At 38.6% G+C, this 17,970-nt stretch overlaps 1 protein-coding gene across 3 annotated transcripts; it reads right to left on the reverse strand.

Moving 5' to 3' along the window:
• Positions 1–363: 363 nt before the first annotated feature.
• On the reverse strand, positions 364–15,496 carry LRRD1 (leucine rich repeats and death domain containing 1). Of its 3 annotated transcripts, none has more exons than XM_073581989.1 (7): positions 15,109–15,496; positions 14,807–14,995; positions 11,696–13,262; positions 11,193–11,391; positions 9,715–9,783; positions 8,219–8,339; positions 364–596 (listed from the first exon to the last, which is right to left on the reverse strand). In XM_073581989.1, the coding sequence occupies exons 3-7, from the start codon at positions 13,196–13,198 to the stop codon at positions 413–415; spliced, it is 2,076 nt and encodes a 691-aa protein (XP_073438090.1). In that variant the 5' UTR covers positions 13,199–13,262; positions 14,807–14,995; positions 15,109–15,496; the 3' UTR covers positions 364–412. The 3 variants fall into 3 exon arrangements, with proteins under 3 accessions (XP_073438090.1, XP_073438088.1, XP_073438089.1); XM_073581987.1 differs by having other exon boundaries at positions 9,622–9,783; positions 15,109–15,495; XM_073581988.1 differs by having other exon boundaries at positions 9,622–9,783; positions 14,807–15,495.
• Positions 15,497–17,970: the final 2,474 nt, after the last annotated feature.

Here is a 17,970-nt window from a genome sequence, read left to right on the forward strand (position 1 = left end):
CACCCATCACTTGGGTGTCCCAATATGGTGGTCGTGAACTTCCTCCGCTTGGAATTCTGGGATACGGTGACATCTGGACAGAACAGGATTTTAAAACATTACAAGGCAATTATATAAATAGATATTGGGCAAATAAATAAATATTAGGTCTATAGATAAAATGGAAAGATCTTTGTTAGACAGATAGAGGAACAATAATTATCTCATATCCAAGTCTCTGCTTTATTTTAATTCACTCCTGGTTTTGGATTAAAAAACTGCACAAAAAAAACTTGATAAAAAAACCTGTGTAGAGCGCGCAAGTAGCGACAGATTAATAGAAAAACTGTCACACAGAAGACGAACAGATAGAAATAGAGATTAATCAAGGCAATTTATTGTGTCCAGTCGATGAGACTTTAAAGCTTCTAAATCAGATTTTTATTGCTTTTACAGATAATTTTAGCATCCTGACTTTCAGGGCAACTTCATGTAAATCTGCCATCACCAGCACTCGAATCAGCTGCTCAACAATGGCAGTGGGGCTCATATCTGCCGCTCTGTGTGTCCTCCATACGTCCAGCGCCTGCAGGATTTTATCAGGGAACTGTAAAGATCTGAAAGACATTGTAGAATTATGTGACACTGTGCACACTTATCACAAAACTCACATCTGATAATTCTTCATGCACCATTTTAATTGGAAGTAGTATTATCATATAAATATTATTATGGTACAAATAGTGCAGTGTTATAATAATACACTGGGGCAGTATTATAGTAGTCATATTCTTGTATATAGGGGCAGTATTATAGTAGTTATATTCCTGTACATAGGAGCAGTATTATAGTAGTTATATTCTTGTATATAGGGGCAGTATTATAGTAGTTATATTCTTGTACATAGGAGCAGTATTATAGTAGTTATATTCTTGTATATAGGGGCAGTATTATAGTAGTTATATTCCTGTACATAGGAGCAGTATTATAGTAGTTATATTCTTGTATATAGGGGCAGTATTATAGTAGTTATATTCTTGTACATAGGAGCAGTATTATAGTAGTTATATTCTTGTATATAGGGGCAGTATTATAGTAGTTATATTCTTGTACATAGGAGCAGTATTATAGTAGTTATATTCTTGTATATAGGGGCAGTATTATAGTAGTTATATTCCTGTACATAGGAGCAGTATTATAGTAGTTATATTCTTGTATATAGGGGCAGTATTATAGTAGTTATATTCCTGTACATAGGAGCAGTATTATAGTAGTTATATTCTTGTATATAGGGGCAGTATTATAGTAGTTATATTCTTGTACATAGGAGCAATATTATAGTAGTTATATTCTTGTATATAGGGGCAGTATTATAGTAGTTATATTCCTGTACATAGGAGCAGTATTATAGTAGTTATATTCTTGTATATAGGGGCAGTATTATAGTAGTTATATTCCTGTACATAGGAGCAGTATTATAGTAGTTATATTCTTGTACATAGGAGCAGTATTATAGTAGTTATATTCTTGTATATAGGGGCAGTATTATAGTAGTTATATTCCTGTACATAGGAGCAGTATTATAGTAGTTATATTCTTGTATATAGGGGCAGTATTATAGTAGTTATATTCTTGTACATAGGAGCAGTATTATAGTAGTTATATTCTTGTACATAGGAGCAGTATTATAGTAGTTATATTCTTGTATATAGGGGCAGTATTATAGTAGTTATATTCCTGTACATAGGAGCAGTATTATAGTAGTTATATTCTTGTATATAGGGGCAGTATTATAGTAGTTATATTCTTGTACATAGGAGCAGTATTATAGTAGTTATATTCTTGTACATAGGAGCAGTATTATAGTAGTTATATTCTTGTACATAGGAGCAGTATTATAGTAGTTATATTCTTGTATATAGGGGCAGTATTATAGTAGTTATATTCTTGTACATAGGAGCAGTATTATAGTAGTTATATTCCTGTACAGAGGGGCAGTATTAGGCCAGGGTCCAACATGCAAGAAACTCGCACGAGTCTCGCATGTCAATACCCAACACTGCCACCGGCACTTGGACAGGTTTTATTATATATTAGGTTGGACAGTAGTTATATTCTTGTACATAGGAGCAGTATTATAGTAGTTATATTCTTGTACATAGGAGCAGTATTATAGTAGTTATATTCTTGTATATAGGGCCAGTATTATAGTAGTTATATTCCTGTACATAGGAGCAGTATTATAGTAGTTATATTCTTGTACATAGGAGCAGTATTATAGTAGTTATATTCTTGTATATAGGGGCAGTATTATAGTAGTTATATTCCTGTACATAGGAGCAGTATTATAGTAGTTATATTCTTGTATATAGGGGCAGTATTATAGTAGTTATATTCCTGTACATAGGAGCAGTATTATAGTAGTTATATTCCTGTACATAGGAGCAGTATTATAGTAGTTATATTCCTGTACATAGGAGCAGTATTATAGTAGTTATATTCTTGTACATAGGAGCAGTATTATAGTAGTTATATTCTTGTATATAGGGGCAGTATTATAGTAGTTATATTCCTGTACATAGGAGCAGTATTATAGTAGTTATATTCTTGTATATAGGGGCAGTATTATAGTAGTTATATTCTTGTACATAGGAGCAGTATTATAGTAGTTATATTCTTGTACATAGGAGCAGTATTATAGTAGTTATATTCTTGTATATAGGGGCAGTATTATAGTAGTTATATTCCTGTACATAGGAGCAGTATTATAGTAGTTATATTCTTGTATATAGGGGCAGTATTATAGTAGTTATATTCCTGTACATAGGAGCAGTATTATAGTAGTTATATTCTTGTACATAGGAGCAGTATTATAGTAGTTATATTCTTGTATATAGGGGCAGTATTATAGTAGTTATATTCCTGTACATAGGAGCAGTATTATAGTAGTTATATTCTTGTATATAGGGGCAGTATTATAGTAGTTATATTCTTGTACATAGGAGCAGTATTATAGTAGTTATATTCTTGTACATAGGAGCAGTATTATAGTAGTTATATTCTTGTATATAGGGGCAGTATTATAGTAGTTATATTCTTGTACATAGGAGCAGTATTATAGTAGTTATATTCCTGTACAGAGGGGCAGTATTAGGCCAGGGTCCAACATGCAAGAAACTCGCACGAGTCTCGCATGTCAATACCCAACACTGCCACCGGCACTTGGACAGGTTTTATTATATATTAGGTTGGACAGTAGTTATATTCTTGTACATAGGAGCAGTATTATACAGTTGTGGACAAAAGTATTGACACCCCTGCAATTCTGTCAGATAATACTCAGTTTCTTCCTGAAAATGATTGCAAACACAAATTCTTTGTTATTATTATCTTCATTTAATTTGTCTTAAATGAAAAAAACACAAAAAGAATTGTCCTAAAGCCAAATTGGATATAATTCCACACCAAACATAAAAAAGAGGGTGGACAAAAGTATTGGCACTGTTCGATAAATCATGTGATGCTTCTCTAATTTGTGTAATTAACAGCACCTGTAACTTACCTGTGGCACCTAACAGGTGTTGGCAATAACTAAATAACACTTGCAGCCAGTTGACATGGATTAAAGTTGACTCAACCTCTGTCCTGCGTCCTTGTGTGTACCACATTGAGCATGGAGAAAAGAAAGAAGACCAAAGAACTGTCTGAGGACTTGAGAAACCAAATTGTGAGGAAGCATGAGCAATCTCAAGGCTACAAGTCCATCTCCAAAGACCTGAATGTTCCTGTGTCTACCGTGCGCAGTGTCATCAATAAGTTTAGAGCCCATGGCACTGTGGCTAACATCCCTAGATGTGGACGGAAAAGAAAAATTGACAAGAGATTTCAACGCAAGATTGTGCGGATGTTGGATAAAGAACCTCGACTAACATCCAAACAAGTTCAAGCTGCCCTGCAGTCCGAGGGTACAACAGTGTCAACCCGTACTATCCGTCGGCGTCTGAATGAAAAGGGACTGTATGGTAGGAGACCCAGGAAAACCCCACTTCTTACCCCGAGACATAAAAAAGCCAGGCTGGAATTTGCCAAAACTTACCTGAAAAAGCCTAAAACGTTTTGGAAGAATGTTCTCTGGTCAGATGAGACAAAAGTAGAGCTTTTTGGGCAAAGGCATCAACATAGAGTTTACAGGAGAAAAAAAGAGGCATTCAAAGAAAAGATCATGGTCCCTACAGTCAAACATGGTGGAGGTTCCCTGATGTTTTGGGGTTGCTTTGCTGCCTGAAGCACTGGACTGCTTGACCGTGTGCATGGCATTATGAAGTCTGAAGACTACCAACAAATTTTGCAGCATAATGTAGGGCCCAGTGTGAGAAAGCTGGGTCTCCCTCAGAGGTCATGGGTCTTCCAGCAGGACAATGACCCAAAACACACTTCAAAAAGCACTAGAAAATGGTTTGAGAGAAAGCACTGGAGACTTCTAAGGTGGCCAGCAATGAGTCCAGACCTGAATCCATAGAACACCTGTGGAGAGATCTAAAAATGGCAGTTTGGAGAAGGCACCCTTCAAATATCAGGGACCTGGAGTAGTTTGCCAAAGAAGAATGGTTAAAATTCCAGCAGAGCATTGTAAGAAACTCATTGATGGTTACCGGAAGCGGTTGGTCGCAGTTATTTTGGCTAAAGGTTGTGCAACCAAGTATTAGGCTGAGGGTGCCAATACTTTTGTCTGGCCCATTTTTGGAGTTTTGTGTGAAATGATCAATGTTTTGCTTTTTGCTTCATTCTCTTTTGTGTTTTTTCATTTAAGACAAATTAGATGAAGATAATAATACCAAAGAATTTGTGTTTGCAATCATTTTCAGGAAGAAACGGAGTATTATGTGACAGAATTGGAGGGGTGTCAATACTTTTGGCCACAACTGTAGTAGTTATATTCTTGTACATAGGAGCAGTATTATAGTAGTTATATTCTTGTACATAGGAGCAGTATTATAGTAGTTATATTCTTGTACATAGGAGCAGTATTATAGTAGTTATATTCTTGTACATAGGGGCAGTATTATAGTAGTTATATTCTTGTACATAGGGAGCAGTATTATAGTAGTTATATTCTTGTACATAGGAGCAGTATTATAGTAGTTGTATTCTTGTACATAGGAGCAGTATTATAGTAGTTATATTCTTGTACATAGGAGCAGTATTATAGTAGTTATATTCTTGTACATAGGAGCAGTGTTATAGTAGTTATATTCTTGTACATAGGGGCAGTATTATAGTAGTTATATTCTTGTACATAGGGGGCAGTATTATAGTAGTTATATTCTTGTACATAGGAGCAGTATTATAGTAGTTATATTCTTGTACATAGGAGCAGTATTATAGTAGCTATATTCTTGTACAAAGGGGTGGTATTATAGTAGTTATATTCTTGTATATAGGAGGCAGTATTATAGTAGTTATATTCTTGTACATAGGGGGCAGTATTATAGTAGTTATATTCTTGTACATAGGAGCAGTATTATAGTAGTTATATTCTTGTACATAGGGGGCAGTATTATAGTAGTTATATTCTTGTACATAGGAGCAGTATTATAGTAGTTATATTCTTGTACATAGGAGCAGTGTTATAGTAGTTATATTCTTGTACATAGGGGGCAGTATTATAGTAGTTATATTCTTGTACATAGGAGCAGTATTATAGTAGTTATATTCTTGTACATAGGGGGCAGTATTATAGTAGTTATATTCTTGTACATAGGAGCAGTATTATAGTAGTTATATTCTTGTACATAGGAGCAGTATTATAGTAGTTATATTCTTGTACATAGGAGCAGTATTATAGTAGCTATATTCTTGTACAAAGGGGTGGTATTATAGTAGTTATATTCTTGTATATAGGAGGCAGTATTATAGTAGTTATATTCTTGTATATAGGAGGCAGTATTATAGTAGTTATATTCTTGTACATAGGGGGCAGTATTATAGTAGTTATATTCTTGTACATAGTAGCAGTATTATAATAGTTATTTTCTTGTACATAGGGGGCAGTATTATAGTAGTTATATTCTTGTACATAGGAGCAGTATTATAGTAGTTATATTCTTGTATATAGGGGGCAGTATTATAGTAGTTATAGTCTTGTACATAGGAGCACTATTATAGTAGTTATATTCTTGTACATAGGGAGCAGTATTATAGTAGTTATATTCTTGTACATAGGGAGCAGTATTATAGTAGTTATATTCTTGTACATAGGGGGCAGTATTATAGTAGTTATATTCTTGTACATAGGGGGCAGTATTATAGTAGTTATATTCTTGTACATAGGGGCAGTATTATAGTAGTTATATTCTTGTACGTAGGGAGCAGTATTATAGTAGTTATATTCTTGTACATAGGGGGCAGTATTATAGTAGTTATATTCTTGTACATAGGAGCAGTATTATAATAGTTATTTTCTTGTACATAGGAGCAGTATTATAGTAGTTACAGTGGGGAAAATAAGTACGGTATTTGATGATACACTGACGATTTTGGAAGTTTTCCCACCTACAAAGAATGGAGAGGTTTGTAATTTTTATAGTTTGTACTAGTAATGAACGAATGTGCTCAGATAACGTGCTATCTAGTATCTTGGGACCCATTTGATAATATATTTGTGTCTTTGCGGCTGCATTTCTAACAGCCATAAAACATGCAGCCGCAGGGACTCAAACACATTATCCAAGCACGTTCGCTCATCACTAGTAGATACACTTCACCTGTGAGAGACAGAATCTAAAAATAAAAAAACAGAAAATCCCATTATATGATTTTTACATAATTTATTTGCATTTTATTGCATGAATTCTATTAGTTTTTCTTTAAGAAGCCTCCTACTCCGCACTCATTACTTGTATTAATTGCACCTGTTTGAACTTGTTACTTGTATAACAGACACCTGTCCACACACTCAATCACACTCCAACCTCTCCACCATGGCCAAGACCAAAGAGCTGTCAAAGGACACCAGGGTCAAAATTGTAAACCTGTTCAAGGCTGGGATGGGCTAAAGGACAATAGCAAAGTAGTGTGGTGAGAAGGTACAATTATTAGAAGATGGGAGAAAAACACAATGACTGTCAATCTTCCTTGGTCTGGGGCTCCTTGCAAGATCTCGCCTCATGGGGTAAGGATGAGTCTGAGAAAGGTCAGGAATCAGCCCAGAACTACACAGGAGGACCTGATCAATGACCTGAATAGAGCTGGGACCACAGTCTCAAATATTACCATTAGTAACACACTGCCCCGTCATGGATTAAAATCCTGCAGTGCACACAATGTCCCCCTGCTCACACCAGCACATGTCTAGGTCTGCCTGAAGTTTGCCAATGACCATCTGGATGATCCAGAAGAGGCATGGGAGAAGGTCATGTGGTCAGATGAGACCAAAATACAACTTTTTTTAAACTGTTTTTATGCTAACTCCACTTACCGTGTTTGGAGGAGGAAGAAGAAGGATGAGTACATCCCCAAGAACACCATCCCAACTGTGAAGCATGGTGGGGGAAATATCCTACAGACCTGAACCCAATAGAAAATCTTTGGAGGGAGCAGAAACTCAATGTTACCCAGCGACAGCCTAGAAACGTGAAAGATCTTTAGAAGATCTGTATGGAGGAGTGGGCCAAAATGTATTCTACCATCCCTGATGTGTCTTGTGACAATAACCATAGACCGTAAATGCAGCCTCACTCCACGCATTAAAGATTAGTTACACAGGATTTTTTCACCGTGAGCACACATTCATAAAGATACAAATGCCCTAGGGAAACACAATTATTACCCTTGTTACATGTGAAAAATGTCAACATGCAGCATACACAAACTATGCTGCCATACTGTACACATAGCTTATATCACTATACCGTATACACAAATACCTGTGCCACACGGTACAAATAAATAATGCCGCTATGCAGTATTAAAATAGTGAGCCCATATGTTTACCCCCATAGTGCCGCTATGATGGCACCATGAAAAAGCCATCATAACCCCTCATGAACATTACTGGCTCGCCAACTAAATACCCCACGTAAGCCATAGTGTAGAAGGAGTGTAGTGGTCTAATTTTGGAAGTGGTCTAGGGACGTGAAGCGGGTATTTTACGTGCGTAATAATTTTAGAATATATTCTCATTACTTTATACTTTCTGTGTTAAGGATTTTGATGATTTAATAGTAATTTCCTTTCTTACCGGTTCTTTGCTATCATTTTGACATCTTCATCTTTAAGCTTAAGCTTCTTGCAAAAAAAGGTGAAATCTTCTGTGAACACAGTACGAGAGACCAACGTGAAGATCTTCTGCACGATCCGGTCTAGAATAAATGACAAAACAGTAATTACCCTAAGAATACGGATGCGTTCACATGTTGTATGCTCCAGCACGTCGAGTCAAGCACTAAGTGATATCGGGGTCATATATTGAATTAAAGACTACAAGCACTTTGGTATATCTTTTTCTACCATTTTGCTGCCGCAGTGTGTGCTGAAGTACTTTATTTAGCTGAATGCTTTTTAAAAAAATGTTACAAATCTGTCCTGCTCCTGATTCTGATGGTTCTCCCTGCTCTCCCCTCTCTTCTTATAGTGTTAGAGATCACATGAAGGAGGGGGTTGTACACAGATCTCCATAGTATGGAGAGAGGAGAAAGCATATACAGTCTCAGGGAGGGCAGAGAAAACTAACTGCAGAAGAAATAAGTGCAGGATAGAAGCTGCGCTGATATATGAGCTAATGAAGACAACAGCACCATGGATACACACAGACCTCACATCCAGCCTACATTACTGGGAGAGACACTCACGCAAGAGAAAAATCTGAAACTTTTATCACACAGATCACACAGCAAACTGCATATCAGGAAGTCTAGAAATAAATGAAGGAGGGGGAAAAAATGAAACTTGCAGACTGACACCTAGTGGTTACAGTTAGTTAATAAAATGGTGCTAACTAAGTAAAAATCCATTTTACTCCATATTAAATGGTGTCCATAGCCACTAAAGAGAATCTCTAAGTAGGTTTATGCTACCCCATCTCAGAGCAGTGTAATATAGGGGCAGAGAACTTGACTCCAGACATGTATTACTTAGCTTACTGGGTGCAGTAGTTTTGATCAAATCACAGTTTTTTTTCTGCTGCAGAGCTCTGAATGCTGAGTTATATATAACCCTGCCCACACCACTGATTGGAAGCTTTCTGTATATACTGTGCATAGGCAGAAAGCTGAGAATCGGTGGTGGTGGGGTGTTTACATAGAACAGGAGGACTAGACGTCATCAGAAACCTAGTCCTGTAGTGATAATCTCCTGCTGGTAAAACAATGATTGTATTGAGACAGCAACACACAGCTAAGTAAATGACACATCACTGGAATAGGGGTCTCTGCCACTACATTATGCTGCTCTTAGATTACATAGCAAAATATGCTGACAGATTCCCTTTAAGTTTGCTGGATAACCATTGGCACTAGCTCTTTATGAGTCCACTGGCCGTACAGCAGCCACTTTCATCACTTAGACCTAGAGGAAAATAAACTCTGAAACTATGATTTCAGGACTGGGATGAGAATTTCAGAATCTGTCAGTAACATCCCGCACCTTCTACCAGGTCGGCCGCCTGTATATACCGCCCTATGGGGTACAGTTCCTTTCCATCACACAGGAGGCCAGGGGGTTTCATCATGGGATTACCATCGAGGCTGATCTGCTTCAGGTTCTTCAGACGGTGGATGTCACCGGGCAATGAGGTCAGCCTGTTGCCTAAATAGATTGTGATTATAATGTTATAAACTAAAATTGCAATAAGGGATGATTAATCCCTACGGAAAATATCCAGATTACACAGGATGCAAGCAACGGAACAAATGGTACATGTAGGCTACAAAACCTGGATGAGTTAGGGACAGCTCTGAGCTCCACACCTGTGCATGGTTTTATATCTATCCATGTCCTTCAGTCTTGTATGGACAGAGAAAAATCTTGGGTTTTCCTATATTATCTAGGTAACTAATTCAAACCCAGTTTTTGCATTTGCACTTCGTTTTTTTTTTGCCTCCACTTCTTCCTAATTTTGTAATTTGTCACAAAAACTTCAATAAAATATTGTAACAGGCGAGAAAAGCCCTGGGTGCAATTCCCATTATAACCACTAGATGGCTACATATAGACACATATAGCATAAACAATCCCTATGGCCTTGTTCACAGGTCCGTTTATTTCTGGTACTGGAAAAAACGGTACCAGAGATATCCGTGACCGTGTGTCCGTGTGTGTAATACTTGCGGCACACGTGTGGCAACCGTGTGCCGCATCAGTACCACACGGATGGCCGCCGGGGAAGAAGCGGTACAGTAAGCGCTGTTCACTGGCGGCGGGTGCTGAAGACGGCTCTCATCAGTCTCCCCTACTCAGCCAGCGATCGGTGCGAGCGGGGGGAGAATGATGAGAGTTATATTAAAGTCAGAACGATGACAGCAGATGGGGGCTTTTGGGACTATTACTCCCATCATCCGACACCTGCTGCCACTACTGCATCAGGGGCAATCAAGGGGGCTATATAAGACCAGTAATTGAGATCACAGCACACCCCTTCGGAAGAAGCAATAACGCAAAACGCGCGTTAAGGGGGTTCCGGCGCGCTTTACAATCCATATATGAGGAATAAAAGCAAAATAAAATGAAGTTGGATACTCAATTTTTAGAAGGATAATGTATTTTTTTTGCACCACTAGGTGGCAGTATAACAATAAAGAATATATATAAAACTATATGATGCATTTTCTCAAATAATTTTTAATAAAACTATGTAAATAACTAGAGACATTTACCAAATGTACATGGTTTTTCCTTCTATTAATTAATTTCTAGAGGTTAATATATTTGAATTAAGGACGACATAATGAGAGTATAATTGTGTCCTGAAAAAAATCTGTATAATCGATATCACGTTTTAAAAGGCCGTACCACGTGTTGTCTAATCATGTACCGTTATTAATGTGTATCATCTCTGGATATGTTGAACCAAAAGGAAAGATAAGAACTTCAGCGTATGTTAGCAATTATAATTAATAAATTCTACAAATTTCAATACATCAGATGCATTGATGTTTCCCAATTCGAGAGGTATTCTCCTAGTTCTCTGCTCTCGGGAGGCTACAAGATGTACCTACCGTTCAGGTTGATGTGCTGGAGACCCTCCATGGCAGAAACAGATGCAGGAAGGCTGGAGAGTTGGTTATCAGAAGCCTTAATACTGATTACATTTTTCATTCCTCCAATGTTTTCTGGAATTATTTTGATGCCGTTGTCAGAAATATCCAGATTTTTGAGATTATTCATTCTACATAACTCTTCTGGCAGATCTGTAATCTGAAAAAAAGCAGAATCCACGTCTCATTAACGCAGAAATATCAGCTAATCCATAATCTAGTTTTAGAGGCGGCATCATTACTTTTTACGTAGGTACTTGTATATTATTTGTTTCTAGGGAACAATCAGAATATTAGTACTGGGCTAGGGGGGCAATATTTGTCTTGCCTTGTTGGCTGACAGTCCACGCCACCATGGCCATGTTTTGGGTTTTTTAATCTTTACCCTTGGAGGTCAAAAATGCTATAAAATACAATTTATTGAAGCTGCAGTCAATATACCATGAATGCAAAGAGAATGTTACCTTTAGGTCACTGCCGTGTCTGATATGTAGAGTTTCTAGTCCCGGAATTTGGCACACTTCCTTTGGGAAAGTCTTGAAGTTGTTGTTGGAAAGGTCCAGCTCCTTCAGAGACTCCAATTGTCGGATCTGCACAGGAACAGATTGAATCCGATTTTCCGACAGGTCGAGCCTCTGGAGACTTTGTAAGGTGCACAATTCAGGAGGAAAACGTGTCAACCTATTAGAGTGGAGTAGAAGATCACACAAGGACAACATGTCGGACACATTTGGTGGCACTTCTTGCAACTCATTCTTGCTGAGATCTAAGTAAATGAGGTGGTGAAGTGTACAAACATATCCTGAAAATTCCTGTAATTTATTTCCACTCATCTCTAAGAACTTTAGCTTCGAGTTGTAAATGATGGTTTGGGGAATTTCTTCAATTTCGTTACGGTTGAGGTTTAAATGTAGCAGAGAAAACATGGAGGACAAAGCAGGGGGAAATTCGGTCAACAGGTTACCACTCAAATCCAATTTGGTTATCTGTGAACAGTTACTCAATTCAATCGGGAGATAGAGCAGATGATTGTCTCCACCGCCCACCACTGATAGATGCTTCAAAAGCGCCAGTTGCTCTGGTAAAAGCTCCAACGCGTTTCGGTCAAAATGAAGCTCCACCAAGTTGGTTAGTTTATGGATTTTTTCCGGAAGGAAGCACAATCGATTACCAGTCAGAATTAAGGTTTTAATTGATTGACAACCACAGAGTTTCTCATTCAAAGTCTGAAATAAATTATTGGCGACAGAGAGAACTTTAAGCTGTTGCAGTTGATCAATTTTGTCCGATAATACAGTTAGTTGGTTGCCATCGATGATCAGTTCTTCCAGATTGGTCAAGTTATACAGCTGTACTGGTAAGAAAGCGATCTGATTCTTACTTAGCGAAAGTTCTCGGAGGTTCTTCAGATCCCCAATTTCTTTTGGCAAATTTTTTATCTGATTAGTGCACAGGCAGAGTTTAACCAACTGTGGAAGCCTGAAGATGCATTTGGGTAAGGTGGACATCTGATTGCAGTCTACGTTCAGGACGTGCAGGTTCCTGAGGTTGGACAATGAGTCTGGCAAAGACTTTAGGTGGTTCCTGCTCAGCCCTAGAATTTGCAATGTTGTTAGGTTTCCTATGCATGGAGGTAATTGTGTGAGATGATTATGGGAGACAAAGAGCTGCTTGATGTGTTGGAAGCGTGAGATGTCATCTGGTAGGCACCTTATGAGGTTATGGCTTAGGTTTAATGCTTGGAGTTGAGTTAGCTGGCCTATTTCAGGAGGTAGACAACTTAGCAGGTTTCCTTCCATGGACAATATCTCTAGTTTGAGGAGACATTGTAGATCTCGTGGAAGCTCCTTGATTGAGTTGTTGTTGAGCCGTAAACACATTAAGCCTGGAGATTTGAAGACATCATCTGGTATCTCTGTCAGCTGCTTATCATTCAGCATGAAAACGGTAAAAGTCTCCGATAACATGGTGGATAACTGGAATACACCACATCGAAGGCCGTCATAGGACTAACATCTCCATTTCTTTGATCTGAAAATTATATCAAGTATTTTAGATCTTTAAATAGAATTATCAGGTGACCACAAATTGGCCAAAATTTGCCAAGAAAAACATTTTGTTACGAATTTATATTAAAGTTGAGCAAATTGATTTTCAAGACCCTGATCAATTGGCGAGGTCATGGACGCTGCACGGAGCCATGGGAACTGCCTCCAACTTGTCGGCATTCCCAGCTCATCTTTAACCGGCCTGGCGTAACTTCATCGTTGCAGCATGATGCACACAGGACAAGACAGCTAATTAAAAGAGGAGACACGGATTCCGGCAGGTGAGCAATAAGTCACAGGGCTCCCATCTTGCAATCCCAGAATGCTGACCATAGTCCTGCAAATTTATCTGCCCATCTCTAATAATGTTTTTATTTAAAGTTTTAGACTAATATAATTGTACTACAAATCTTTTGTATTAGGTTTCTTTACTCCTTGCAAGACTAGCCTGAGACGAGTATGCCTACTTTGTTACTTTTTATATTATTTACATACAACCCCTGATGAAGCTTAATGCGAAACAAGCATCAGCTGTATTTTCTTTGATAGGTAATGTGTATTTCTTTCCACTGTGCATTATTATTATTACGTGAAGGTGAATTTTCAATGTGAAATCACTCATTACCTGTTTATTTGTATGTATCTTTAAGGGCCTTTACTTACACAACACTTGCTGGTCTCGTCTTCAGAGCATCCATCTTCAATACTGTGATTGCGCACAATATAACCTAATATTGATTTGTAGAATTCACACAATGGAGTTTTTTATCATCACTTCCCTACCATTACTATTTTATACGTCTGACCTTTAATGTCTATTTTGATGTTTTTACCTATTATGTTATCCAATAAAGAATATATTTTTATTAATGTTCAGCCTTCCACATTTCTACATAGGTATTCTTTAATTTATGTACTCAAGAAAATCTACAATATATAATTAAAAAATCAACTTTTTTTTTAATGTTTAATTTTTCATGTCACTAGCTATATAAAAAAATTCCTGAAATCTTGCAGTTTTTACTGTGACTACTGAGCCTTATAATAGACTGACACGTCCTGTTCTGTAACCATCACTTCTCAGTTATTTCATTATCATCACAGGCAGGATTTCACCAGAATTCATCATTCACGATAGGGGATTGCCAGGTACAGGGCCTTATAGTATGTCCGCTTTACACGAGAAAACATGACACAAAATTATCTTCTACTTAAATAAAAATTGTAGTAAAAAAAAAAAAATTCCCATGCAAAGTCTGTTTATACGGAAAAAAAAAAAATCAAATTTTGTGGTGTAAATTATGCTTAATTTATTGGTCGCATTCGTCTATGCCCTCACCCAGCTGGACTCGTCTATGCCCCTTCTTGGCCTATTTTTCAAAAAGTTATCAGCTCTTTTCCAAATGGATGTAAAAACACAAAAAAAACGTAATTTTTTTTTTTTTCATGTGTCAGAAATTATTTTATAGTAACGTAGATGTGACACAGTCGTCATTCCTGGTCTCATCGTGCAAAGTTAACACTTACTTGGGTGCATTTACTTGTAGCAAGAAGAAAGTATGTGCCCCCAGGTGACGAGGTTGGCAATAATGGGGTCAGCACTTGCCGGGATTCTCTACAGAAGACGGTAGTAATTCCACAATATTAACCTGGGACCTGATGGACACTCCATGGGAGGATGATGCTATACAGCAGACTGCCTCGGCTGACGATCTCCTACATTGTGGTGACACAAGCAGATGACAGGTCACTATGGAGAGCTGTACATAAACACTTCCCTGCATAGTGAGCCGTGTGGACCTGTCTGTGGTCGGCAGATATTTACTTACCGGTACATACGACGAGCCCTTCCCAGACCACTCACTCCCATACAACTAACAATACTGGCTTGTCAGCTGCCATTATTACTACCTGTCATGGCCGCTCCTGAAAATAACAGGCAGGATAATAGAGGGCCTGGAAATCAGGATCTGGAGCCCTGCTATGCCAGTAAAGCACATTCATTACGGGCCTTCCCCTAGCAACCTGAGCAGGATAGGGACAAGCTGTCCTCCCCAGAAAAAGCACATTAATTCCAGGCCTTCCCTTAGCAACCAGCCCAGAACATGGATACGTGGCCATTCCCTCCCACAGAGAAACCTTCTATATACCGATCATAGGATTACGAGTGTAATATATACACAGCCATATCTCCAGGAGATGTAAATCCTAGAAATGTTGTTATGAGGGTCAACATTTCTCATTGTTATACCTGTCCAGCAAAAAGCTGGGTGACAACCAACATGGCCACCCTGATGTTCCGAACCCAGCTATCCCTGACCCCTTATTGATAAATATGTCTTAGTATGCAGCCCTATGACTGGAGATGTAGTCCACTTCACCTAAAGATTGTCTTAGGTCAAGTCATGGGAACAATAATGGCCTCCTAAGCACCCAAAAAACATGACATGCCCGACACCCCCAGATACAATATGGACCTTCAGAGGCGGATATCGGGGTACATTTCTAGTGTATAGTTGATCATTACCGTATTAAAATCAAAGTAAGGCCGGGGTCACACTGGCGAGGAATACGGACGAGTGAGAGGCGTTAAAAGCACGCATTGCACACGGACCAATGATTCTCTATGGGTTTGCTCCCAACAGCCGTATATTTCTCGGGCGTATTCTACGCTCTGTGCCAATCGCAGCATGCTGCGATTGTCAGCGTACTACGCCCGTGATACGCCAATGGAAGTCTATGGGTGTGCAAAAAATACGGATTACACACGGACCACACATGTGACTTGCGAGAAATACGCACCCGGTGTCTTTTAGCAAAGCCGGCAATTCAGTGCGCTATACAGTAAACTCACACTGACAGGTTTAACAAAAAAGAAAGAATAGATATATACACATAGAATACACACACATATATATATATATATATATATATATATATATATATATATATATATATATATATATACACACACACACATACACACACGTCATTGTGACAAACATATATATATATTTATATTTCACAGAGTTCTTCATAGCAGAATAGCCGCTTATTAAATTGCCGGCTTCTATCAAATCCTTCCCCAACCTGACATGAAATGACACATGGTTTACATTCAGTAAAGCATTTCATTTCATGTTTTTTAATATGTCCCTGACTAATAATTAGATGAGGGTTTGTGTGCAAAATTTGGGGGTTGTAGTTATTTTAAGGGGTTAAATCGTTGCTAAAAAAATGCGTGGGCTTCCCATCGCCCTATATTGTTGGCGAGTGGGTTAATCTAACAAAGGGTTAATGTCACCATTCGATTGTAAGGTGACATTAACCCTTTGTTAGATTAACCCATTCGCCACCGCTACAGGGCAATGGGAAGCCCACGCATTTTTTAACAACGAATTAACCCCTTAAAATAACAACTACAACTCCCAAATTTTGCACACAAACCCTCATCTAATTGTTAGTCAGGGACATATAAAAAACATGAAATGAAATGCTTTACTGAATGTAAACCATGTGTCATTTCATGTCAGGTTGGGGAAGGATTTGATAGAAGCCGGCAATTTAATTAGCGGCTATTCTGCTATGAAGAACTCTGTGAAATATATGTTTATCTCAATGACTTGTGTGTATACACTCACTGGCCACTTTATTAGGTACACCTGTCCAACTGTGTGTTAAGACTTAATTTCTAATCAGCCAATCACATGGCGGCAACTCAGTGCATTTAGGCATGTAGACATGGTCAAGACAATCTCCTGCAGTTCAAACCGAGCATCAGTATGGGGAAGAAAGGTGATTTGAGTGCCTTTGAACGTGGCATGATTGTTGGTGCCAGAAGGGCTGGTCTGAGAATTTCAGAAACTGCTGATCTACTGGGATTTTCACGCACAACCATCTCTAGGGTTTACAGAGAATGGTCCGAAAAAGAAAAAAAATCCAGTGAGCGGCAGTTCTGTGGCCGGAAATGCCATGTTGATGCCAGAGGTCAGAGGAGAATGGGCAGACTGGTTCGAGCTGATAGAAAGGCAACAGTGACTCAAATTGCCACCCGTTACAACCAAGGTAGGCAGAAGAGCATCTCTGAACGCACAGTGCGTTGAACTTTGAGGCAGATGGGCTACAGCAGCAGAAGACCACACTGGGTACCACTCCTCTCAGCTAAGAACAGGAAACTGAGGCTACAATTTGCACAAGCTCATCGAAATTGGACAGTAGAAGATTGGAAAAACGTTGCCTGGGCTGATGAGTCTCGATTTCTGCTGCGACATTCGGATGGTAGGGTCAGAATTTGGCGTAAACAACATGAAAGCATGGATCCATCCTGCCTTGTATCAACGGTTCAGGCTGGTGGTGGTGGTGTCATGGTGTGGGGAATTTTTTCTGGGCACTCTTTGGGCCCCTTGGTACCAATTGAGCATCGTTGCAACGCCACAGCCTACCTGAGTATTGTTGCTGACCATGTCCATCCCTTTATGACCACAATGTACCCAACATCTGATGGCTACTTTCAGCAGGATAATGCGCCATGTCATAAAGCTCGAATCATCTCAGATTGGTTTCTTGAACATGACAATGAGTTTACTGTACTCAAATGGCCTCCTCAGTCACCAGATCTCAATCCAATAGAGCATCTTTGGGATGTGGTGGAACGGGAGATTCGCATCAGGGATGTGCAGCCGACAAATCTG

The sequence above is a fragment of the Dendrobates tinctorius genome, unplaced genomic scaffold (genome assembly GCF_039654945.1).
Source record: "Dendrobates tinctorius isolate UK_male_01 unplaced genomic scaffold, ASM3965494v1 ptg000070l, whole genome shotgun sequence".
Classification (NCBI taxonomy): Eukaryota; Metazoa; Chordata; class Amphibia; order Anura; family Dendrobatidae; genus Dendrobates; species Dendrobates tinctorius.